Source organism: Stegodyphus dumicola, chromosome 2 (genome assembly GCF_044657685.1).
Source record: "Stegodyphus dumicola isolate Sdum_Otavi_A_Nest chromosome 2, ASM4465768v1".
NCBI classification, from domain to species: Eukaryota; Metazoa; Arthropoda; class Arachnida; order Araneae; family Eresidae; genus Stegodyphus; species Stegodyphus dumicola.
The window spans coordinates 77,995,680-78,022,404 of NC_140769.1; the positions used below are offsets into that span (position 1 = coordinate 77,995,680).

Consider the following 26,725-nt stretch of genomic DNA (forward strand, 5'->3'; position numbering starts at 1 on the left):
TTACGGATGCGTGGTCTGGATCAATGTTATTAACAAAACCACACATTTAAACATTCTACAAAAGTGCAAAGACTTGCTTGCCTATGCATCAGTGGGGCTTTAAACAGTACCCATACTGCTGCATTTTTTATTGCAAGTTCCACCCTTGAAATTATTCTTGAGCAGAGAAGCAATTAAAACCATGTATAGGTTGAATAAAAATGGCACATGGTGTCAAAGGACAGGTTTCAGTCATAAAAGCCACCTGAAAAGCCACATTGACATATGCCTGGACTTGGGCAATGAGATCCCTATAAACTATATGCCCAAAGATGCAATTACTAAAACAATAGTTCCAGAAAAACTATTCTCAACTTATATACCCAAAAGGAATGAGATAGAATCTCTAATTGACCTAATTCCAAAAGGATCAATTGAATGTTACACAGATGGATCAAAATCCAACTTCACCGGAGCTGGAGCTATTATAAGAACCAAGGAATCTGGAGAAGATTTCATTAGATTTCATCTATACCTTGGTAAATTAACAACTGTTTACTAAGCCGAGGTTCTGGCGATCAATATGGTCGCCAAGGAGCTCTTAGCTAAAAATACAGTTGGTAAGACTACATATATACTCTCTGACAGCCAATCAGCCATCCTTGCCCTGGCTAATCGTGTCAAGTTACAAAACTGTGTTTTTAACTGTACTCAAAATCTCAATTCTCTGGTTCAGGTCCATAACGCCATTAGTTTAGTCTGGGTCCCAGGTCATTGTGATTTTGTTGGAAATGAACTAGCTGATAAAGTATCTAAAGATGCTTCGGAACTACCCATGTCTGGCTCAGAACCATTTTACCCAGTTTCATATCAAACTGTTAAAAAAGAAGTAAGAAGCTGAATAAAGAACAAACATGATGATATATGGTCTAAACTACCAGACTGTGCTCATTCTAAATTGCTGCTCAGTACACTTAACTTATCAGGTACACACATACACCTCAGTAGAACTAACGTCAGGTAATTCAAATTGTTACCGGACATGCTTATCTGGCCAAGCATCTCCACAAATGAGGTCTTGTCGAATCTCCTCTCTGCCCAGCTTGTGGAGAAGAAGAGGAAACATCTTTTCACTTCCTGGGACGATGTCCGTTGTTTTCTGTCCCTAGAAACAAATTCCTCGGGTTTCCCTATACAGTCAAGAGTCTTTAATCCGGACTCGTCGGGACTTCGGCGATTCTGGATTATAGATCATCAATTTAAATCTGGCAAGATGGCATGCAGAAATTATAAAATAAAAAATATGAAACCGTAATTTATGAAATAAAGAGCAATTATGATTTAAAGAGTACCAAAATTTACAAAAACAAACAAACAAACAAACAAAAAAAAAAAAAAAAAAAAAAAAAAAGTTTAATATTTATTTGTGTACTTTATTAAACATTTCTTTCAACGCGCGCATGCGTGTAAAGCATACATTACGCATAGTCGAAGTTAGAAAATTGCAACCAGAAAACTATTTGATGTGTATTCGTGATATTTATAATGGCGAGGAATTTGATTTAAATCATATCAAAGACGGAGTACATCGAGATGAAATACCACATTTAGTAAGGAATTATAAGCCGAATAAAATAAAAACATCTGCCCTGAAGATAAGGATAGTACTGACAGATCAACTTCCAGTTCACTGTGCACCGCGACGTTTCCCCCCACCCTCACAGAGCAGCGTGAAATTCATAAACAGATTTCGGAATGATTAGAAAAACAAAGGAAATGCCTTTATCCATTTTTTGCAGTAATTCCACTTTTTGTTTGATGAACATCGAAACATGCTTTCGCTTTGTGAATCCTTTGGCAGCTCCAGAATTGGAAATTCTTTTTGACATAATCAAAAGTTCAAGCTTACTTTTATAAAATTGTTCTAACAGTCTGCAAAAAATAATAAGCCGGATCCAATTCGAAGATTAAGGAACAATGCAATCTGCAACATTAACTGAAATATATAATTAGATAATTTTAGCTTAGCTGATACCGTACGTTATACATTAAACGCATATGGGCATGCGTAAAGGTATTATGCATATGCGTTTACGCATGCGCAGAAAGTTTGTAGCTTTGAGGTCCGGATTAACGACTTTTGACCGTATTAGCTTTGATCAAGCCCTTCTATACAAAGGGCTCTCTGGCATAATAGGGTTTCTGATGTATACTAAACACCTACAGTTAAGGTGAATTTGAAACCACAAAAAACAAGTATTGAAACAACCTTTGAGTTTTTTCTTTTATATATATATATATATATATGCAGGGATTTCCCTCTCATAGCTGTGTTTTGGAATATAATTTGGAAATAGATATCAAATCTTTATACACCACCTGGCCATTTGGCTTAAGAAAGTACCTCTGCCCTCCTTATTTAATTAATTAATTTATTTTTACTTATTTATTTATTTTTATTTTATTCACACTCACCATCGCACCCTTGTTTGGTCAAGCGTTTGCGTTTGGTGGTTTGGGAGGGACTGAATTGGCTCTTCATCCAATTAACGATTTAACCGACACCCTGAATCTAGAGATGGGATCTTTTGCTGATACTATATATTTGGTGTCAGTTTGGGATCTTATCTACTTATTTACCTTTCACGGGAGTTACCATTTAAAACCTTTGATTTAAATGATCAAATGGCGGAAGAGCAATGGGCAACATTGCCTAAACTCTTTTCCTTCTTTTCATAAGAAGGAAGTGCCACTAATGTTATGTTATATGCTTGGATTTTCTGGTATTATTTTGAGAATTGCCAAATAAATTGTTCACAATTGTAGAAATTAGTTTCTTTTTCTCACAGCTCTTTTATAACAGTGGAAGTAATAGCTACATCTTTGTTTACTTTAGGTATTTTATAACTTTCAATACAACCTTTTACCTTAACTCTAGAAGCATTTATTTTTCCTTTATAAAACATGTAAGAGTGGGTTCCATTGGTCAGGGATTCTAGATAAGCATTTCTCTAAAGACAACCACCATATATAAACATGTTTCAGTCCCCCCCCTGTAATAAGTATCAACAATGTGTTCATCCACATTTTTTGTTAAAGAAGCTGCCCCTTATAATTTACAAATATTATTATTATTATTTTTAAAATGATGCCTACTACACTTTTTTTCAAGCCTGCCATCACTGATGCCTTCTTGGCACAAAGTGCTAAATATTTGTCCAAAAGAACAGTATTTTTTAAAAGGTTTTACAATTAGCTGTGCTATATTAAAGCCTGCCAGATCTTCTAAAGTGGCGATAGAAAGTAAACGACGATCAATTGAGGACTCTGGATTTAAAAAAGAAAAAACAACTGGATACAGTTTTGAATGGGTATTATTGCTTCCATCCACAGAGAGAGGCAGAATGGTTCTGAAAGATATATTTTCAGTTATGCAGAAATGCAAGCTATGGGCAGAAGACCAGGAAAGCCATTGCCAACACAGAAGAAGCCAATTTCACCAGACAAGTACTTTTCCATTTTGGGAGGAACTTATTCAGAGACAGATAGGAGAATTCCAAAGAAGCAAAAGATAAGTGTAAAGTTGCTTTATTTTAGCAACTTTACACTTATCTTTCGCTTATTTTACTTATTTTTTAGTATTTAGTTTATTTTATGTCTTACTAGCTTTAAACGTGGCTTCGCTCATGTTGATGTCCTTAAATAAGTTTCAACTCCCTGTGAATTTTAAAAATACACTCCGCGTAAGATTTCAGCAAATACTACCCTTCTTGAATACCTATAGGCTGTGGATATTTTGTATTTATGCCTGACCAAAGGGTTATTTTAAAAAATAAAGAACATTTAAGTGCCTTAAAATGATAAAACAATAGTTGTTATCGCACACAGTAAAATGTAAAAAAATATAAAATGTAAATGCAATTTTTCAAGCAACAATAACAGAAATATACAAAACGAATGTATAGATCTTTAAAAAATTCGAAACAAAACATTAAATATATCACAAAAGTCGAAATGTTGATAATAGTTTCAAGTAAGTTAATAAGAAAATCAAGTTATTAATTTTTAAATGATTTTCCATGCGTAAATCCATGAACTTTGACCTTTTCGCCAATCAATCGGATAGCAGCTACCCCCGCCCCCTCCGTTCGCTTGCTTTCGAATTGCAGCCTGTTAATAATAGCAAGTGAAGTATCGTTTCATCTGCGATTAAGCTTGAAATAATTAAGCGACAAAATGTTCCAATCATTCAGAGTGCGACACAAATTTCTAAATTTCGAGAAATTTGGATAATTAAATCAAAAGTTATAATTCTTATCACCAATTTATTGGACCCACATGGGAAGACCTAAGAAAAAAGTCCCTAATGTCGCTATTGAATCTCATTCAAATTAGCATTTTAGAGTTTTTAATTAATGTTTCAGCTGATTAAAGTTGTACGAAAATGAGAACGGTATCGATGGATTCCAACGAATTTTTGGAATCAGGGATTATGTGTCTCGACTAACCGCCGTTCCATAGATATTAGTGAAAAAATTAATTAGCACGTAGCCAAATCCCTTTAATAGGGAAAAACCCAACAAAGTAAGTGAAAAATGTACAAGAAACGTAGTTTTTAAATAATATCTCGGCTTATCCTATCTGTCTCTGAATAAGTCGTACAAAGACATTTTATAGCCTATAACCTTTTCTAATATATCAAAAATATTTTGCGAAAATTTCGTGATGATCAGTTAAGTAATTAAGGTGTGAAATAATAACACACAAACAAACTCACATTCGCATTTATAATACTAGTAAGGATGCAACAGATGCTACTTAATATTGATTTTCCCTTCAAGCGAGGATGTCCTAGTTTTAGCCAACAACAAGCTTTTCAGTTTAATGTATGCAATTATCATGAAGGATTTTTATTTTGCATGTTAAACATGAATATGTGATTTTAGTCCAAAAGTCTGTTTTGAGTAAAATTTTGGCATGATTGCAAAATAAATGTTAGAAACTTCTGTACTTAATGAGTAACAAACTGAGTACCTTTTCAATTATAATATTGTGAATTTCACTTTAATATTTTTATTAATGAAGGATGTTCTATTAACTGTATTGTAGAAGGTGTTGTGATGATGAGTATTGTAAATTTAAGGTAAAAGCTAGCAAATAATAATGAATTGATTTGAAGTAAAATCTAGCATAGTGTAACTGAGGTTAGTTAAAAGTTAGGCTCTTCAGCCAATTCTCATAGAGTTTATGAAAATTCAAGTGAGAACATTCTTGAAACAGGATATTTTTAACATCTAGTGGGTCAACACAAGATGTCAACTATTATTAACAATGTAGAATTTTGGTTAGAAGGTAATTGCTGAAACTCACTATAAATTTATACAAATTACAATGCTGGAGACCAGAGTTGAGAAAATTGAATTTAAGGAAAATTGCTAAAAAATGCAATTATGAATGGCTAGCTCAAAGCTGTTAATTTTAACATTTCTAAGAGTAAACTATTTTTTCTTCCAGATTCATACAAGGAGATGAGACTTTAGAAGACGAAATGGTTCACTCGTGGGATACATTTAAAATTTCAAATCTTCGCAAGGTCATTAAACCTCTAAGCAGCAAGGCCATATATATACGGCCTAGAATATTTTTTGTGATATCTATAAGAACGTATATATAAGTGCATATTAAAATATGTCAAACAAATTAAGGCAATATATCAAAAGTACACAAATCTAGGTATGAAATACCAGAAGAGTTTTTACATTAGAATCAAAAAATAATTTGTTCACATAGTAGTTTTGGAAAATTTGGGCTTTCTTAGCGAAATCCCTGGCCGCTCAGAGTGTTAAAGATCTTTGTTGCAATTACTTAAATTCTAGTGGGAAAAGACGTAAAGTTCTCATGCTAAACTAACCAGTTATTAGGATTTTGATATTTTAACTTTTTCTGCATTTCTGTATTCCTCACAAAAATGCAAATTAGCATGTAGTGTATTTAAGCTGAAGGCTTTTAGATCTTGGGGAGAGACAGAATTCCTGGCGCTCATGTAGCATTGTCAAATTCAGCCAGCTCTAAATAAATGTAATTATCGACTTTGCATTCTTCCACAGCCAAAACTTTAAACTTATGAACCAGTAAATTAATTAAGACAGCTCATAGCTTAGTTATTTAACTATGTATTCTTAGACCACTGAATCAACATTTAACTTTATTTTAGTGCTATTATTTAACTTGTATCACTACGAGTTGTGGTTATCTGTAACACAAGCCATGACCTGTTTTAAAGTTCAGTTAAATAAAAATGTTTTTGAAACCTTTGTAATGCTATTTTAGACATAGTAATAACTTGCTACAAGTCTAGGATGGTTATACAACTACTTACAAGTTCCAGCATCAGACCGAATATAACCTTATAGATCTATGAAATTTTCGATTTCTAAAACCACATGCATATATGCACAGCCAGACAAGGGGATCCTTGCCTTAGCAGAAAAGTCAGGAGAAGCGTCAAATTAGCTGCATCTGCATACCAGAATGCTGTCCTTGATCAATTAGTCAAACAAAATTTAAAATGTAATTAATTGTTCATGATTAAATATTTAAAGCAAAAGAACAGCATACTTAATGGAAAGATTAATCTAATGTCTCGGCAAACGGGATGGCGGCATAAGAGCTTTTGTGATTCCCCCCCGTGTAAACTAAATACAAGGCAGCTTCTCTTAGTTCTCAACAAAGGCATTCCACACAGCAGACAAACAGCCCTTTGTATACTTTTGCATACTGAATAAAACAAAAAAGATATCTCTTTCTTTACCGAAAATAAAGAAAATATTCTTGTAAAATGTGAAAATTTAACCTTAAAGATAAATAATTTAACACATTATGAAGAGAAGTGAATAAGAAGAGATAATAAATCAGACTGTCAATAATCAACTCCTAAAAGAGCTAATTTTTCAGAAAAATATTTTTTTTGTGTTAGAAATGAAAGAAATGAGAGATGTTTCAATTTCACAATCAAAGTGAAGCTCCCAAAATTTCTAACTGATGAAAAGTTATGACACTGAATTTCAGTATTTTAAAAAGTATACTAAAGCGTCCAAGATATAAATGCTTTGGCAAAAAGGTGCTTTTTAATATTTTCATTCAAAACTTATTATACATATAATTTTTTGAATGCATAAAGTTAAAATTTAAAAATACTATAAGAGTTATAGTAGTAGTTTATCTTTGTTAAAAATAAGAGTATACAGATACTGTTAATTTAATTATATATAAGGGCATGCATTTATGTCTCAGGTGAAAAATACCTACTCTGTAACTGCAAACACCAAAATGAATACCACAAATTACAATAATATCCAAAGCAAATTGCTCTGGTGACACATGAATACTGATTTATTGTATGTTACTAGCTACACAGTCAAACATATATAAATCTCATGGTAACCACTTTAAGAACAGATTCAAAGAAATTCCAAATGCAGCCAAATATTTTAAAACAGACCCCCCCCCCCAAAAAAAGTCATGATTTGTCTATACAAATGCTTGGAACTCTGGATGAAATAAAAGGAATATATACAAAAATGACAAAGCTGCTGGCAAAAACTGAAGACTTATTTATGCTCAACTGCTACCACATTTCTGCATATTCTAAAAATCTGGCAATCCATGGTGAACTAATATGTAAATACCAAATCTTGTTTGGTGGAAAGAAATGTCTCTCAGAAATTTCATCTGAGAGTATGAGTTGATATTGAAATCCAGGAGTAGAGTAAATTATCTACACTTTTGATATTTTCCATTCAAAATTAGGAAAGATGTCATTACATCAATTAAAAAATTGTGTCATTACAGTTTAATACAACACAGTCTACTTTCAGTTAACCAGGCTGATGGCAGAGAAGCAGATCATGGTAACTGAAAAACAAGGATAATCCAAACTATAAATTTTCATGCATACTATATGTGTTTAAAAAAAGGGGGGAAGGGGGAAAGGCAATTCTACTTGGTTTAGGAGAACATTTAATTGCTTGTTGAACTTCTATGCATATTTCTGAAGTTCTATTTTATCAATGCATCCAGATCTTCTTTGGTCGATGAAGGTCCAACAAAGTTTCAATAGAAGATATTACTGTTCTGGGCATTTAATATAATTTTTTGCCTGTCCTGTATAAACTTTTCAATAAATGCAAGTTTTTGTTTTAATGTTAAAACAACTTTCGTGAACTTAAGTGTTATGTTCTTTATTCCTATTTTAGTTCTAAAATTTGAATTGTTTTTAAAAGATAAGAAAATGTGTACGAAACTTTTATACGATAAAGATATATAAGCTGAAACTATGCCTTCAACTATTTACAGGCAGAACAAACTGTACGAGATCATAGTTAAAACAAAACATAAAGGCACAATTCAGAGATTTTTAAAGCATGCTCAGACTTGTATGTGTTTGTATTTTACAAACTCTTGCACATAGGGTTGAGCATGGGAATCACTATGCACAGATCATCCACACCTGAATAATTAAGAGTATAAATATAGTATTTTTATTCAGTTTTCTACTCTAATTATGCTACTTTTCTATTTTTGTTATTTATATGAAATTAAATAAGTTTCAAACCTTTCTAAATTTATGAAAGTGAAAACAGATCTCGTACCAATTACATATATTCCTTTCTCACGACAGACAAAAAAAAAAGGGGGGGAGAGTTTATGCCAAAAGGGACTTTTTTTTTAACGTTTTGTGTGTTACCTTTATTTATTTAATACTATCATGTTCTTTGCACTTAAACCACAAAATCCAATTCAACAGCAATATTGCAAAATAATTTTAAAATGAGCTTATCTATAGAATTTCCAATACACAGTCTGACGAACTGCAGATAAAAATGTCCCTCCCCCGTTCAGTGTTGCTTGCTTTGAAATCGTTGAGTTTGTTTATCAAACAATTCATTAAAGTGTTACAAAATATGAAATCGATAATAAAACGAATTTCAAATTCCAACTTAGGGCTTACAAACGCTTACATTCAGTGGAAGATTACATTATTCAAAATTTGATGGCTCTAGGTACCGTTGTTTTATCACAATGTGAGAAACATACATTTATGCAGATACTTCATTATTTAATTTTTTTAAATAACTTACAGGGCGATAATATATGGTGGCAACAATTTTAAAAGTGAACCGACATTGAATCAACACAAAATGCCAAAACGAAATTAATAGCACTTTTGGGCTGATGCCCACCGGGCTAAAAAAAAAAGTGTTGAAGTAACTACAAGTCTATTTAAATTATATAGAAAATGAAAATACTTAAAGTAATATGATAGCACTGTATATGAATATAATACAGATATAATTACGTGGAAATATTCTATACCAAACTTCAAATAGGATAAGGGGTCTACTTTGGTAGACGGTTGCACGGATTTTGGCGATTTTTTGGCGAGTAATACGACTTATTGTAAGCCCATTGCTGGATAAGTTATTTATGGTAACTGATACTTTGTTGTCATTTTATTTAAAAAATAATGCATTTTATTATGCATAAATTCCGTGTTTTAAATATTATTTATGGGTTCTAAATATTAAAAATCAATTTAATTCTGCATTTTTATTTGAAATAAAAATTTTATTGTTTATGATATTTTATGAAATTTTATGTTGTGGATGATGTAATCAATGATGCCACCTTACTTTAAAAGTAATTAGTTTTAATATCTATAAATTTAATCTAATGTTTTAAACATTATTTATGGCTGTTAAATATTAAAATACAATTTAATTTTGCATTTTTTAAAATGATTTTATTATGTATGATTATTTAAATAATTTTAATTCTAGCTGTGATGTAATCAGCTCTCTGATTGGTTATACAATATTTGTGCATTAGCGAGCTGTAATCAGCTCCCTGATTGGTTACTGAAAATAAATATTTTAATCTAATTAAACATTGGCACTGTGATTTTATTCTCATTCTTTGCTATATGAAAGTAATAATAACCTTACTTTAGTATTTTATACTCATAGCAAATGTATTTATTTACACTTGCCTGCCATCTTAAAAAACGACATCTTTAACAAAAAATTAATCTATTACTTTGAATATTTTGCTATGCGTAAAAACAGCATTTTTCAAGATGGCTGGCGATTGTAAAAACCGTGCCAACGTAAATCGCCAAAAATCCGTTCAACCGTCTACCAAAGTAGAACCAGGATAAGATAGCGGTGGCGAACCTTTCTGGGGCCACATGCCCACAACCTCTTTGATTAAATAACAGAGAAATTTGAAAGCTGGCCATTGTTAGATGGTTTGTTTCAGAAAGATAATTGTAAAAACCAACTTTCTGGTAATTATAATTCCTTAACTTCCCTTCAATAAACCCCTTCAGTTGAGCATGCCGTAAGAAAGTGAAAAGTAACCCGTAAGTAAAAATAAATACGTGAAACGCTCAAGAACACACTAAAACACTTATTTAAATTACACAGTATCATTTTATTGCAATTATTGATTAAGGAAGGTGCCAACTGTGGCACTTATGCCATAGGTTCGCCATCACTGGGATAAGACATACTTGATTTGGTTTCTGTAATTACGGCAAAGCCTCGAGGGCTATCTGTCAAAAGAGGGGATGCCTTCATGGAGAACTTTCTAAGGGAAAGTGGCTGGTATACACGTTACACATGGGGAAAACCACGAAAAGGCCCAGCCCGTTCGCATGATTCGAACCTCGGACCGAACTACCAGCGTTCAGTGATTTTACCACTCGGCCACTGATAGGCTAAGACATACTTGAATAATATTCCAGTGAACACTTGATTAGTATTCCAGGGGGTATAAATCATAGTAAATAACAGATTAAAACAAAATAGTAAAATAGTTATATGAAAAACATCAAACCCAATAAAGTCAGCTGAATCTTGAACATAAATTAACAATTCAGCACCTGAAGTGTATTTCATAAAATATGTTCGTTTCCTTTACTAGCAAGAAAAGAATACTAAAAGAATTACATGCAGATAATAAAAAAATTAAAGCTCCATAGTCATACTTACCATTACAATCTGGTAGAATTTCGTTACAATTACTATGAAATTCTTCAATTACTTTATCAGAAATCCTGATTTTAGAGTTCCTTTCTGAAATGCCATGAGGTACTTTTTTTAGAAGAGCACAAGGTGATTCACTATTGTTAATTCCCTTTAGAGTCGGATTATCTGAAACTTTTCGTGCAGTCTTAATCACTTTACAATTTTCTGAGGGTTTTAATTTAAATAAATCATCAACAGGAACATTTTTAAGGTGTTTGAAGTTTGATACATATAAGGCAGCCATAGCCATTTTTTTCTTTTCACTACTTAAACTATCTGCAGGAATATTTTTTAAGTTATAAGAATTTCTCATTGATGAAGCTTGTTTTCCACCCAATTTATTTGATTTTAAGCTTTTTCTATAGCCTGTTTCTAAAGGGAACGCGTACCTTCTTGCCACTACTTCTAATGTCTTCTTATTTGACAGTTTATTTTTTCTTTTTTTAAGTACAGATTCACCAGGTTTTAAATTATCAACATCAGAACTGTACTTATTTTTTGTCTCAACATAATTTATTTTCTCCATTTTTGACAACCTAGGTGAAGTACGTTTTGATTCAACAGTAGAGAAAGCTGTTATGGAATCATTGGTTGGATGTAATACTGCAGGCTTACACAGTTGACTGCAATTAGATGATCTTTTGGGGTATTTTTTCTGTGAACTTTTTCTGCAAGATTGGGTTTTCTTGACAGACTTATTAACACTGATAGATAACTTCAGATTCTCTTTTACTTGAAGATTTTCAATTGAATTATGTTGTTTTCTCTTATGCCTTCTAGATTTGAGAAAGTTTTCTTCAGCCATTTTTTCTCCTTCTAAAAGACCAAAGAATTGCATAAAATAGATTAAAACAATAAATCAAATAAATGATAGTATTCTGCTTCAAAGTAATGAAAATCACTACATGCAAACAAAGATAATGGATACATAACTCTTACAAGGGAAAGAAAGAGAAACAGACTATTTTCACAATAAAAATTAAATATAAAATAGTTACAGAATACAATATAAAAAGCAAATTCTGATAAAAACAGTTTATGTATTAGAAGATTACTCAAAGATCAGACTCAGATCAGTCATGATATTATCAGTCATCAGATGAGACTCAGATCAGTCATGTTATTATCATTATCAAACAACAGGAACATTGTTCTGATGATGAAAGTTTCTTAACACTAGAAGCCCCAGAGCAGTCATTTCACCTTGGATTCCTAAAAAAACTTTTACCTTAAGAAGTCACATATTTTTAGATTTTCCTAAAAAATTATTGGTACCCAATATGAATCAAATAAAATTAAAATTAACGAAGAAATTATTAGTTACACCTAAAAGTGCCACGAGCAGTCATATTGACTGCTAGGAATACTGGGTAGATTTATCTTGTTATCTTGCTCAGAAAACACTCTTCGAAAAACAACTGGCGTACACATTCCTTTCATTCACTGATTATTTACAACAGGATATACTTTCCTTTCGCTCAAAAACCACCTTTCTTTGTGGAAAACTACAGCTAGGAAATATGGAACTCAAAATGTGCTAAAAGAATTGCCAGGTCCAATGTCTTATGCAAAGAGCAATTTCGGAGAAAATGTGTTGAGTGCTTGGAGGTTGGTTGTGGATGAATTGATGTTACGCCATATTAAAACGTGCATGGAAGCAGAGGCAGTTTTGAACATTGAAGAAATTTGGACAATATCTTTAGAAAAGCTTTATTTCTATTATTTATGCAAGAGGAGCATATGGTTGCAATGATAGGGATTATGATTTTTTGTGGAATAGTACATTGGGTCCTCTTTTTTTTTTTTTTTTTTTTTTCAGGAAACAATGTTTCGCAAATGTTTTCAAGAGAGTATGAAATATCCAAGATTTAACTTGAAGTCAACTACAACTCAGCATTTAGAAAGTCATAAGTTTCTTCTTGTTTCAGATATTTGGAAAAACTTTGTACAGAACTGTACGATTTTCTATAAGCCAAGAGAAAATCTAATTGTGGATGAGTAGATATTTTCATCCAGAGCCAGGTGCAAGTTTATACAGTATATACCAAATAAACCAGACACATTCAGAATCAAATTTTGGATGCTAGTCGATGTAGACTCCAAGTTTATGTACAATGCTTTTCCATATCTTGGAAAAGATACATCAGGAAGTAAAACCGAGTCTTCCTGAAAATGTAGTAATGTGTCTTCTAAAACCATTATATGAATTCAGGTAGAAATTTGACTGTGGACAATTATTTTTGATATATAATTATAGTGACACTAAAAGATTTAAAATGAAAAACACAAGTATTGTGGGCACAGTAAGAAGACATTGAAAAGAATTTTGCATGAAGTAAGGTAATCAAATCCCGGCTATTTGAAACAGTTTTGCTAAAGAATGGTGAAACTACAATGATGGTCTATCAGGGAAAAAGGAATAAAAATATCCTGCTGCTAAGTACTTTACATCCAAATGTAAATGTAGCCTCACAAAATAAGAAGAAACTTTCAGAAACAGTAGATTTCTACAACAAAACCAAATGTGGAGTTGATATCCTTGGCCAGATGACGCATAAATATTCTGTTTGGGCTGCTTCACGTAGCTGGCCTGTGTATGTCTTCTGTAATATGTTGGATTCAGCAGGAACGAATGCCTATGTTATCTACCATAAATTGAATGATAAAGATATTACAAGGCAAAGCTTCTTGTTTCAATTAACAGAGGAGTTAAGACTGCTTCATTTAAACAGAAGAAAATGCACAAGACTGTCCCAGATAATTTCCAACTCTACCAATAGACTCTCGAAGAAAAGACATCAGTGCCAGATTGGACTTTGTAACAACAAAACCAGCGATGTGTGTAAAAATTTTCATATTATATGTGTGGAAAATGCACTTCCGGTATTGGAAAAGTTGTGTTGTGCAAAAATTGCGAAAAGCTACAAAATGAATTTTATTAAGGGTAAGTTGAAATTTATTATAAATATCTATTTTTTTATAAAAATAATCTGTTATTCTTTAAAGAAGTTCTTAAACAAGTATAATTAATATTCTTAAAAGCATTATAAAAAGCATTTGCATTTTGATATATACATTTAATTTGCCAAGCCGTTGGTACTTCTAGGTAGGGAGAAAGCTTCAAGAAGCTAGTGTTAATAAACATAACTGAGCCTGCATTTTTATCTGATTCCTCTGTAACCTGTTTCCAAAGAAAACACATTCCTTTTTGCCATTTCTTTTCTGTTTTTCTTTTTATATTCAAATGCATATTTATCAGGTGCTAAATTATCAATATCAAAGTGGTACTTACCTTTTGTTTCCACATAATTTACTTTCTTCTTTTTTAATATCCTAGGTGAAATACGTTTTAACACATCAATGGACGAAACTGTTTCAGGGTTACCATTCCTTAAATGTAATGCTGCAGCCTTATAGAGTTGATTGTTATTAGCTAATCTTTCGGGGTATTTCTTTGATGCACTTTGTTTACAAAGTTTGATTTTTTTAGCAGATTTATTGATACTGGAGGATAATTTACGATTCTTTTCTATTTGAAGATTTTCAGCTGACTCATTGTGTTGTTTTCTCTTAAGCCTTCTAGACTTCCTGAGAAAGTTTTCTTCATCCATTTCTTCATCTTCTAAAAGACCAAAGAATTCTATGTATATATATATATATATATATATATATTAAGTAAAAAAAAATGATAGACTAAGATTATAAGAGAGAAAATATGTACAAATTCTGCATAAAATAAATGAACATTATTCTGTTTCTAAGAAATAAAAATCACTATAGGAGAAAAGAGCTAAGGAATAAATAAAAGAGCACAAATACATCTACCTTATTTGACGGCGTATAAGATGCACTACACATTTTTATATAATATATTATTATATATTATTATATATGAATATACACATTTTTGGATTCTTATTATTTTAAGATTTAAAAAAATTATTGGAATTATATTCATAGATTTTGATACTTGCACTTGATTTATATATGCTCTTAGAATTTAAATGATACTGTAGATTAATTCGCTGCAATAATTAATCATTTATTTGTAATTCAATTTCATTCAAAATTTAATTAACTTTAAATTTGCTTTTTACGAATAGAGTTGTTAAATATATAAATAGATAAGACCTACCAATGTTAAATGAAAAAAAAAAAAAAAAATTGATATAATTATTTTTTTCTTTTTGTAGGTTATAATTGTATTCTTGCAATTCTATTATAGAACCACACAGTACAAAACAATGCGTTAAAATTATGAGTTTTTCTATTCTTGTCAACCATCAATTGTTATGAAGCAGCATAAATATCGGCAATATTTTAATTCAAGTGTACTGTTTAGTGCGATGTTATGCCCAATAAAGTTATCGGCCCATATTTCTTCAAGAATGAGGATGGAATGCCAGAAGCAATTTTCGAAGCTTCTTACAGAACAATGATTGAAAACTTTGTGCGGCCAATGGCAGAGCAGAAACCTTTTTTTTATGGGAATATTTAAAAGACAAAGTGTATGGTAATAAACCAGAGACTATCAGACAGCTGAAGCAGAATATTCAAGATGAAATACTGAGCCTTCCAGAAACATTACGTGGTGTAATGGAAAACATGTAAAAAAGAGTCAATCTCTGTAGCGAAAAAAATGGTGGACATTTGTCTGATGTCATATTTCACAACTTCCATAAAATATATTTAATGTATAAAAAATTTAATCAAAATAAATTACTATTACAAGAGTTATCCGTGTTTAACATTAGTAGCTCTTCTTTGGCCCACCCTGTATATATGTATATATTACTGTATATATGTAAATATTAAGAAAAAATTAAAATTAAATATAAAAAACAAATATGAAATAAATTTCAATAAAAATAAAATTTATATCCAAAGCAAAGTAGTAATGAAGATGAAAAAAAAAATCCATTAAATAAGCTACAAATACAATAAAAACTTAAATAAAAAGTGCTCTAATTTATGTTTCCCTAATTCAAAGCCCTCTCTCTACAGAGTACTTCATAAATCATGGGACAAACTTGGAGGGGTGGGTGGTGGAGCGTACTAAAACATGCATTTTTTGTATAGAAATGTAGGGTCTGAAGTGACGGGTTAAGGCAGGAATGCAAAACAACGACACAAGAGGAAAATGTGCTTATGTACAAAATCAATGCAAAGTGCTTCTTTGCAGCAATACAGTATTCACAATAAATGTTAAAAAAGGGAACACTAACAGTAATAGGAACTACAGCTGTGATTGGCTGGCAATGCAGCAGTAGAGGGCGGTAGTGAGTCGAACAAACCACGATCCGATGCATCAGAGGATCATTCGCAACTCTGATGTTGAGCGTGACATGGGTGAGTTTACACACAGGGAAAAAGCTGACATGCATCTCATGTATGGTGCTGCTTAATGGGAACAGCAGAGCAGCGCTACAGTTGTACCAGAAATGGTTTCCAAACAGGCATATGCTGAAGCACGCAATGTTCGAGAGGTTGCATCAGTCTCTGATGGAACCCGGTTCATTTGAAATCACCTCTGACACTAGGAGTGGAAGAAGTGCACGACAACCTCGCATTGAAGAATCCTCTTGAACATTGTGCATGAATCACCTCAGCTATTGCACGCCGTCTGCAGCTGAGTGATTCCACCTTTTGGAGAGTATCGCATGAAAATGGTTTGCATCCATAACCATTTGCAGAGACAAGCCTTGCAAGAGACAGATTTCCCTCTTCGAGGTCATTTCTGTCATAGGTTCTTGCAGCAGTGTGCGGCGCAGGCGGATTTCCCATCGGATGTGCTATTCACACACGAGGTAACTTTTTCACAAGACGTCATCTTCAATCACCACAACATGCACGTGTGGGCAACTCATAATCCACACAGCACACATCCACATGCATTCCAAACCCACTTCTCTGAGAATGTGTGGGCAGGTATTGTTAACAACTACCTCATATGCACATACCTCTTACCTGCACGTACAAATAACTTATGTTATCATATTTTGCTGCAAGAGGTGCTACCAGAATTGCTGCAGGATGTTCCGGCTGTCGTTTGTGATCGCATGTGGTTCCAGCATGATGGTGCACCAGCTCATAACCGTGCGGGGTCAGCAATTACTTGGATGGGACATTTCCGGGCCGACAGATTGGCCGTAGTGGTCCCTCTCGATGGCCACCCTGTTCGCCAGATTTATCCAGCTTGGATTCTTTTTATGGGGCCACCTGAAGAGCATCATTTACGAGACTCCGATTGACTCACTGGAGAACCTCGTTTGCACAATTATCCATTGCGGCTGAAAACGTGCACAAAATGCTTGTCGTTTTTAAAAATGTTCATCAATCCCTTCTGCAACGTTACCAAGCATGTATTACTGCTGGTGGTCGCAATTTTGGACATTTATTGTGAATAATGTATTGCTGCAAAGAAGCACTTTGCATTGACTTTGTGCATAAACACATTTTCCTCTCGTGTCTTTTTTTTTTTTTTTTCGTTCTTGCCTTAACCCATCACTTTAGACACTACATTCCTATAAAAAATGCATGTTTTAGTATGCTCCACCACCCCACCAAGTTTGTCCCATGATCTACGAAACACCCTGTATACACATATATATGTCAGATAAAAAATGTTTAAATAAAAATTAACCCTGTAATTCTGGCTCTCTAGTCTAAAAATTGTAACTTTTCTCGAATGCACCGTTTCTACATCAAACCATCTTGCATAACTTGTGTAATGCTGATGATGTAGTTAACTCTGAACCTGAAGTTAAATTTTTAGAAGTGAAACTTTTCGAACCTAAACCAAAACTTCTCCTCTTGGTGAGCCTCCATATTGGATAACTGTGCACATTTAGCTTCAGTTCTACTGCAAGTCAAGTTGCTACTTCAATCCATTTGCTTTGTCATTCTGCTAACTATGCCACTATCTAAAATGAGATATTCTATAAAATTGCGGGGTGCATATTGTGCCCATGATCATGTGTGATGAAAAACATATTTGCTAATTAGTCCGTATCCACCAATAAAAATGATATTCAATTCGGACATGTCTGTCTACATCTCTTTCCTTCGAGTTTCATCTTTCTAACTACACAGTAGTCACCCAAGGATATAATGCAGAGAATGATTATCAGTCTGTGCAAGTCACACATATATATATATAGAGAGAGAGAGAGAGAAAAAGAGAGATACATTCTGAATAGATTGAATCCAGATCAGAATTACAGCATTTCTTCATAGACTCTCAAAATGTTAGATACAGATTAAAACAGCGAACCAGGACATCTCAAATATCTTTACCTCATATCCTCAGAATGCACTCTCTCCCCCTTCCCTGAAAAAAGAGCATTATCAGCCTTAAATCACTATATTTTCCCAAAGTATGACAAAAGGTATTCTTTGATATGATATATATGCATATAATAAGATGTATTGATAAGAATTTTCAGGTAATTAAGATATATGTGACTACCTTATGATTCATGGTTCATGCAACAGATTCAGGTCATCTCCGCGTGAGAGCTTACCCACTCTGGCCCACACAGCAAAGTAATTGACATCTCCACTAAATCCTCTCACCATATCACTCTACTAAAATATTATACATCATTCCTGCACCAGAAGAATGATAAGCAGTTGAATCTATACCCTTTTCTTCTACTAATACTGAGTAGTCCCCAGTGGCTTATATATTTGTGATTCCTACGTTTCATATTTAATTATTGTTCTTTTCCATGCATTTTTTCTGAAAGATTAAAAATTCAAAACCTGTAGTTGTTACAAGGGCTCAGTACAGAGAAATTACTTTGACCATTTAAATAAAAAGATTAAAAAGAAAGAGAGAGAGAGAAAGCTATACTTATTTTTAAATGCAAATCAACACCTTTAGACAAGTCAAAACATTTAAATGATGTTTATATGCATTCCCCACTGCCATGCATTATTACTTGTCTACACAAAACTTCCTCTTGACAACTAAATTTTGTTATATGAGAATTCGACAAACCAGAGACCATGGGTAAACCTCTTTCCTGCAGCCAACATTTGCCAAAAACAAAATAAAAATAAAACTTTCATTTCATTCACCTCTACTTAAAACACTCAAGACCTGGAACTATGATTTCCTACCTCTAGCTAGGAACAGAAGTTCTCCTGAGAACTACTCCCGAAAACAGTAATTCTCTAGAGTGAGAAATAATAAAATGTTAAACAATATGGCAGGAGGGGGTATATAAATCAGTTTTCAAATGAATGAAAAGCTGAACTAATGAAATTTTTAAACAAAAACTCTCGAAGAAAAGACCTGCTTCCAAGTACGATCACAAACAACAACAAAAAAATAAATAAATAAATAAATAAAATAAATAAAATAAAAATCCCCGTATACACAGATGTGGAGGAAAATGTGAAGTGATTTGAGCAATACTGAAATTAGAAATTATAGTCAATGGCTTAATGATGTAGCGGAAAGCCACAGATTTTGACAAAGAAATCAATTACAATAGCAATTGATTCAAAATTAGCAATGCATAGTTCGAAAACCCACAAAATTGTTACAAACTATGAGGCAGAAGTGCTGCAACTGTTGGGAAATTTTAAGTTTGTACAGGATTGCTGCAGGAGCTTTATTTTCTGTTAAAAGGAGACAAGATATATGTGTTTAATGTTTACAAAATAGAGGTTATTTTATCAATATTTCCATAATCAAACAATTGTGGTCAAGCAAAAAGTATCATGGCAGGGGGAGAGAGCATGAGCTTCTGCTAGAAGAATGGACGGACTGGTACTGGAAAAAACTTTCACTCCTAATCATCACTTCCCGTATATTTTATGTGTGGAAAATGCACTTCCAGTATTGAAAAAGTTGTGTTGTGTAAAAACTGCAAAATGCATTTTATTAAGGGTAAGTTGAAATTTATTACAAATATATATTTTTTATAAAAATCATCTATTATTCTTTAGAGAAGTTCTTAAACAACTATAATTAATATTCTTAAAAGCATTATAAAGCATTTGCATTTTGATGTATACAATTAATTTGCCGAGCCATTGGTGCTTCTAGATAGGGAGAAAGCTTGGCACTTCTAATGTTAATGAACGTAACTGAACCTGAATTTCTATCCGAATCTTCTGTAACCTGTTTCCAAAGAAAACACATTCCTTTTTGCCATTTCTTTTCTGTTTTTACTTTTGATATTCAAATGCATATTTATCAGGTGCTAAATTATCAATATCAAAGTGGTACTTACCTTTTGTTTCCACATAATTTATTTTCTTCTTTTCTAATATCCTAGGTGAAATACGTTTTAACACATCAATGGACGAAACTGTTTCAAGGTTACCATTCCTTAAATGTAATGCTGCAGCCTTATAGAGTTGATTGTTATTTGCTAATCTTTCGGGGTATTTCTTTGATGCACTTTGCTTACAAGGTTTAATTTTTTTAGCAGATTTAATGATACTGGAGGATAATTTACGATTCTTTTCTATTTGAAGATTTTCAGTTGGCTTAGTGTGCTGTTTTCTCTTAAGCCTTCTAGACTGCCTGAGAAAGTTTTCTTCACCCATTTCTTCTTCTAAAAGACCAAAGAATTCTATGTATATATATATATATAAACATATTAAGTAAAAAAAATGATAGACTAAGATTATAAGAGAGAAAATATGTATAAATTCTGCATAAAATAAATGAACATTTTTCTGTTTCTAAGAAATAAAAATCACTATAGGAGAAAAGAGCTAATGGATAAATAAAGAGCACAAATACATCTACCTTATTTGACGGCGTATAAGACGCACTCCGTTTTTTATACACATTTTTGAAGGATAAAACTTTATTACTGATAATTATAATGAATTTACGGTATCTTAAATATAAAGTAATACAAATACAAAGTAATACTTTCTGCAAATACTTAATATATCTGGAAAATAACACTTTTTAATTATCTCCGTTAAAACACAGACAGTCATCTCCAGAGCTGAATGAAGAGTCACTTGAAACCTCTTCTAAACCAGCATCTCAGTCCACATACAACAAATTATCACCTGTACCATCCAGTGCATTGCTACAGCTTCTTGGCTCCTCTTGGCATTTTCTCAGTTGGGGGTGGCCCAAAATGCCTCTCTGCAGTCCTGTTTCCACGTTCTTTAGCATATGCAATCACACGTAGCTTGAATGCAATGTCATAGCAAAGCCAACTTGTTTTTGAGCCACAACTTTCTAACAAACTTAAAAAAATTGAAGAGTAAAAATTTCACACACTTAAAAAAAACAGGGGGGTAAGTTAAATGAACTCAGCTGTGATTGTCGATGACAACGCAGGCACATTCAATGAACACTACGTATTTGTAATATTCCCACACTCCACAAGGAAACAAAAAAAGAAAAAATGCATAACTTCAAATAAACTGATTATCGGCGTACAAGATTCATCCCGTTTTTCAGACTTATTTAAAAAAAAAAAAAAAAAAAAAGTGTCTTATATGCTGGCAAATACGGTTCATATCATATATAAATCAATATATATATATATAAACATACATCGTATATAAATCGCTATATGTATATGATATATATGTATATATATTTGTAATAAAAATAAAAATTAAATATAAAAAAGAATATGAAATAAACTTCAATTAAAATAAAATTTATATCCATAGCACAATAGCAATGAAGCTGAAAAAAAAAAAAATTCCATTAACAGGGTTCGTACACATTTCCTTACATGAAAATTAAGGACTTTTTAGGACCATCAAAGAAAAAATTAAGGACCTATCAGCAAACAAAAAACGAATAGAATAAAGCAATTATCCATACAACCGACTCCATGCTTGTAATTTCACTTTAAGAAACTAACAGAAGTGTGTATTATGCACTATTATTAAATTCACTTTAATACTTACCATAAAAAAATTTTGAAAATTAAAACTAACTCCCTACAAGTTATGAAGTAGATAACATTAAATTAGGAACATAATTTCTTGAAAAACATGTATAAGTGTATTTTACACTAATAACAGTCACAGATATTTTAGAGATTTACATGATTATTATTTAACTTATTTGATATCTATTTAAACACAGTCAACTACTATTATAATCACAATGTAAGAATATTTTGCAGATTAAAATAACTGATTTGTAAACATACAATTTATTTCCTTGGTTTTTTGAAAGATACTAGAATAATAAACTGTACAATAAAAGATACAAAACATTTGTGCTTTTTTTAAATCTGAAATCTTTTCAGCTATTTTAACATCTAATTTATTTATGTATATTTCCTTTTTCTTTAACTTTTCTTCTAAGTTCATTTGCTTTGATAAACAAATCAATGTTCATGCTGGTCTCAGCTTCATCTGCTAAAGTATCTACTTCTTCATTAATATCTTTAATTTCCCTTTGAAGAAATTTTTTCTTCTGCTTCTAATAATCAATTTCTTCCTCAAAGATATTTCTTTTCCTCTTTGAATTTTAAAGATTTTTGTTCTTCTAAATACTGCATATATTTAGACCTTGCAGAATCTGCTGCTGATCTCATTTCTTTATTAATTTCGATATTAAGAACACCTCCAGAAAATTTTATGTAATCAAATACTGTGCGTTGAAAAATGTATGATGAGTAACTTAAATTTTCAATTTCAATTGCTTTATTTACAGAGAAGCCCCTTTCCACAGAGGCCTGTCCATGTGACAAGATAAGAATCATTTTCACTGTTTTCCATACTTTTAAATAGTGAAAATCATGAAAATAAGAAGTGAGAAATGTGTCAAGAGAAAGATTTTGAGGATCAAAAGTAGAAAATTCATGTAAATTTGTTTTAACTACTTTGTCTAGAAACTCACCAAACTGCAGCAGAATTTCATCCCAAACATCTTGTAAAACACGTTTATTCTGCATTAATACCGTTAGAACTATTTTCATTTTGTTCTGGGCTTTTTACCATCAATCGCGGGTCTATACAAGATGCATTTCAAATAAGAGAAAAATTTATTGAACATTTAGACATTAAGTGTTGTACCATTGTTAAGATACATTGTTGACCTTCTTGTTTCAATGCAAAACTTTCAGCTTGTGAAATGTCCTTCTTGCGGCATTTATCATTCATTAACTGCTCAGCAACGAATCCCAAATAAACTTTACTTTTATCATTATAACAATTTGGATCATTAAAATTAAATTTATAAAGATTTTCTGTTTTAGTTATTTTTGACTATTCTAGTTTCAAAATTTTAAAGTGCTGAAGGCAATCATTTACAAGTTTTAAGATATCTTCAGCAAAAAAGGGAATAAGTGGTTTATCACTGTGATAATAATCAAGCAAAGGCAATAATATTTTCGACAGAGAGAGAAAAAAATTTAATTTTATAAGAAATGTTTTATCTTTAGTTGCCTCCAAAATATTTGAGAAGAATTTCGATGAATTTTTTTTAAACTTCCCCATTTCAACTTCTTTAATGTACAGTAGCAAGTCATCCCATATTTCAATGGCTCTTTCAACTGCTGGGACATTTTGAAACCATCGGTAAAAGCAGATTTTTCAGTTAAACTTCTACCCAATAACTTTAGTAATTCACGAAAGTTAATTTTGCGTCTAGTTAATTCAGGAAAATTAGTTTCAATTAGTTGTTTTCAGCTTTAAAAATATAAAAAATTTTTAAAATTAGTTAGTTGTTTTCAACTAATAATTGTATCGCCATTAGCAAAAGTAATGCATTACTATCAACAGCATAGGATTAAACCAAATACTTAATTGTCTATTGAAGCTTCAAAACGTATTTCCGAACTTCACTTTTTCTTGGCTAGCATTACCGAATTTGCCCTTGGCGACCTAAAATCGAAATGGAGCCAACAGATTTCCAGCGAAATCGATAACAGACCCTCTGCAGAAATAAACTCATAATCCCGATATCCCATACATATAGTATGTGCAAAGGAGAATAAACTCTGTAGAAGGTGATAAAAAATTAATTTATGGCTTAATTGAAACAAAAACAGAAATTAAGCTGAGCAAAACCGTGTAAAAACAAATTGAAATGATAAAACGAAACTTAATTTTCATGTGAATTTTCAGCGCTGACTCTCCCATTAAAGAAATTTCAATTTGTTTCAGACAAAGACCACATTTAGCTTTATAAGGATTGTCATCCATCAATATCCAGTCTTCGTAGTCAGCTTGATGAAGCCATAGTTTATTGAAAATGCACTTTCCAGGCATCTCGTTCCTACTGGCGTCGGAAGGGTTGTGGCCTTCCAGGTTGGAACTGCTCTAATTTTGGCAAATATTTTCAGAATCCCCCCTTTTTTTTTCTCGAGGACCTTCATCATCACTTTCACCTCTTAAAGAACATCCGGCTTTACGCTTTCGTCACAATCTGACTAAATTTATGGATAACACCTGTTTCGAAAGATTAGGTGAACAGGTAATAAGACACCGATACTTTCGTTCGGGTAGCTAATTGTTTTTTTTTTTTTTTAATCGTTTGCAGCGCAAATCGGCCAACAGATTGTTTAAGAGCCGAGCAATTTTAATTTCATATTCATGAGAATTCGCAATTCACACATAGAATGGCAAACATTAGAAATGATAAGAAATGTCAAATGAGCAAAATTAAGGACCGTTTATTCATTTTGGCCAAAATTAAGGACTTTTAAGTACCAAAAATCATTTTTGAAAAAATTAAGGACTTTTAAGGACCGTACGAACCCTGATTAAATAAGCCATGAATACATTAAAAAGTTAAATAAAAAGTGCTCTAATACGAATTTATATTCCCCTAATTCAACGCCCTTTCTCTATACACATATATTTGTAAGATAAAAAATATATAAATAAAAATTAACCCTGTAATTCTGGCTCTCTAGTCTAAAAATTGTAACTTTTCTCGACTGCACTGTTTCTAAATCAATCCATCTTTTAAATCAATAGCTGGCGTAATGCTGATGACGTAGCTAACTCGGAACCTGAACTCAAATTTTTAGAAGTTAAACTTTTCGAACCTAAACCAAAACTTCTCCTCTTGGTGAGCCTCCATATTGGATAATTGTGCACCTTTAGCTTCAACTCTACTGTACGTCAGGTTGCTATGTCGCTCCATTTGCTTTGTCATTCTGCTCACTATCCCATTGTCTAAAATGTGATACTCTTTATAAAATTGTGGGGTTCGCACTGCACCCATGATCATGATGAAAAATTAGTTCGTATCCACCAATAAAAATGATATTCAATTCGGACATTCCTTCAAGTTTCATCTAACTACCCAGTAGTCACCCCAGAATATAATGCAGAGAACCAACATCAGTCTGTTGCAGATGTGTGTGTGCAGTCTGTATAAATCATCTTCTTACATATATATTTATAGAATGAGAGACATTCTGAATAGTTTGAATACAGATCAGAATTACAGCATTTCTTCATAGACTCTTAAAATGTTAGAATGAATAAAACTGCAAACCTGGATATGTCAAATATCTTTATTTCAAAGGCCTCAGAATGCACCCCCCCAAAAAAAAACAGCATTATCAGGATTAAATCACAATATTTCCCCCTACGTATCACAAAGAATATTTTTTGATGTGATAGATACGTAATAAGATATACTGATACAAATTTTCAGGTAATTAAGATATACATGACTACCTTATGATTTGTGGTTCAAGCAAAAGTTCCAACTATCTATCATGCAACAGATTCAGGCTATTTCCGTGTGAGAGCTTCCCCGCTCTGGCCCACACAGCACAATAATTGGCCTCTTCTCCCCTAAATCCTCTCACCATATCACTCTATTAAAATATTATACATCATTCCTGCACCAGAGGAATGATAAGCAGTTGAATCTGTGCCCCTTTTTTTCTAGTAATACTGAGTAGTCCCCAGTGGCTTATATATTTGTGATTCCTATGTTTCATATTTAATTATTGTTCTTTTCTATGCATTTTTTCTGAAAGATTAAATATTCAAAACCTGTAGTTGTTATAAGTGCTCCATACAGAGAAATTTCTTTGACCATTTAAAAAAAAAGATCAAAAAGAAAGAGAGAGAGAGAAAGCTATACTTATTTTTAAATGCAAATCAACACCTTTAGACAAGTCAAAACATTTAAATGATGTTTATATGCATTCCCCACTGCCATGCATTATTACTTGTCTACACAAAACTTCCTCTTGACAACTAAATTTTGTTATATGAGAATTCGACAAACCAGAGACCATGGGTAAACCTCTTTCCTGCAGCCAACATTTGCCAAAAACAAAATAAAAATAAAACTTTCATTTCATTCACTTCTACTTAAAACACTCAAGACCTGGAACTATGATTTCCTACCTCTAGCTAGGAACAGAAGTTCTCCTGAGAACTACTCCCGAAAACAGTAATTCTCTAGAGTGAGAAATAATAAAATGTTAAACAATATGGCAGGAGGGGGTATATAAATCAGTTTTCAAATGAATGAAAAGCTGAACTAATGAAATTTTTAAACAAAAACTCTCGAAGAAAAGACCTGCTTCCAAGTACGATCACAAACAACAACAAAAAAATAAATAAATAAATAAATAAAATAAAAATCCCCGTATACACAGATGTGGAGGAAAATGTGAAGTGATTTGAGCAATACTGAAATTAGAAATTATAGTTAATGGCTTAATGATGTAGCGGAA

General features: G+C 32.3%; 1 protein-coding gene across 4 annotated transcripts in view; it reads right to left on the minus strand.

Annotated features, from left to right (window-relative positions):
• The window catches only part of LOC118204558 (uncharacterized), a 140,506-nt gene that overhangs the window by 52,341 nt on the left and 61,440 nt on the right, over positions 1–26,725 (minus strand). For all 4 annotated transcript variants that reach the window (XM_085810786.1, XM_085810783.1, XM_085810784.1 and 1 more), the window contains 3 exons: positions 20,312–20,638; positions 14,359–14,688; positions 11,031–11,882 (listed from right to left, as the gene is read on the minus strand). In XM_085810786.1, the coding sequence (XP_085666912.1) occupies positions 11,031–11,882; positions 14,359–14,688; positions 20,312–20,638 (1,509 nt within the window). The remainder of the gene's footprint in view (positions 1–11,030; positions 11,883–14,358; positions 14,689–20,311; positions 20,639–26,725) is intronic.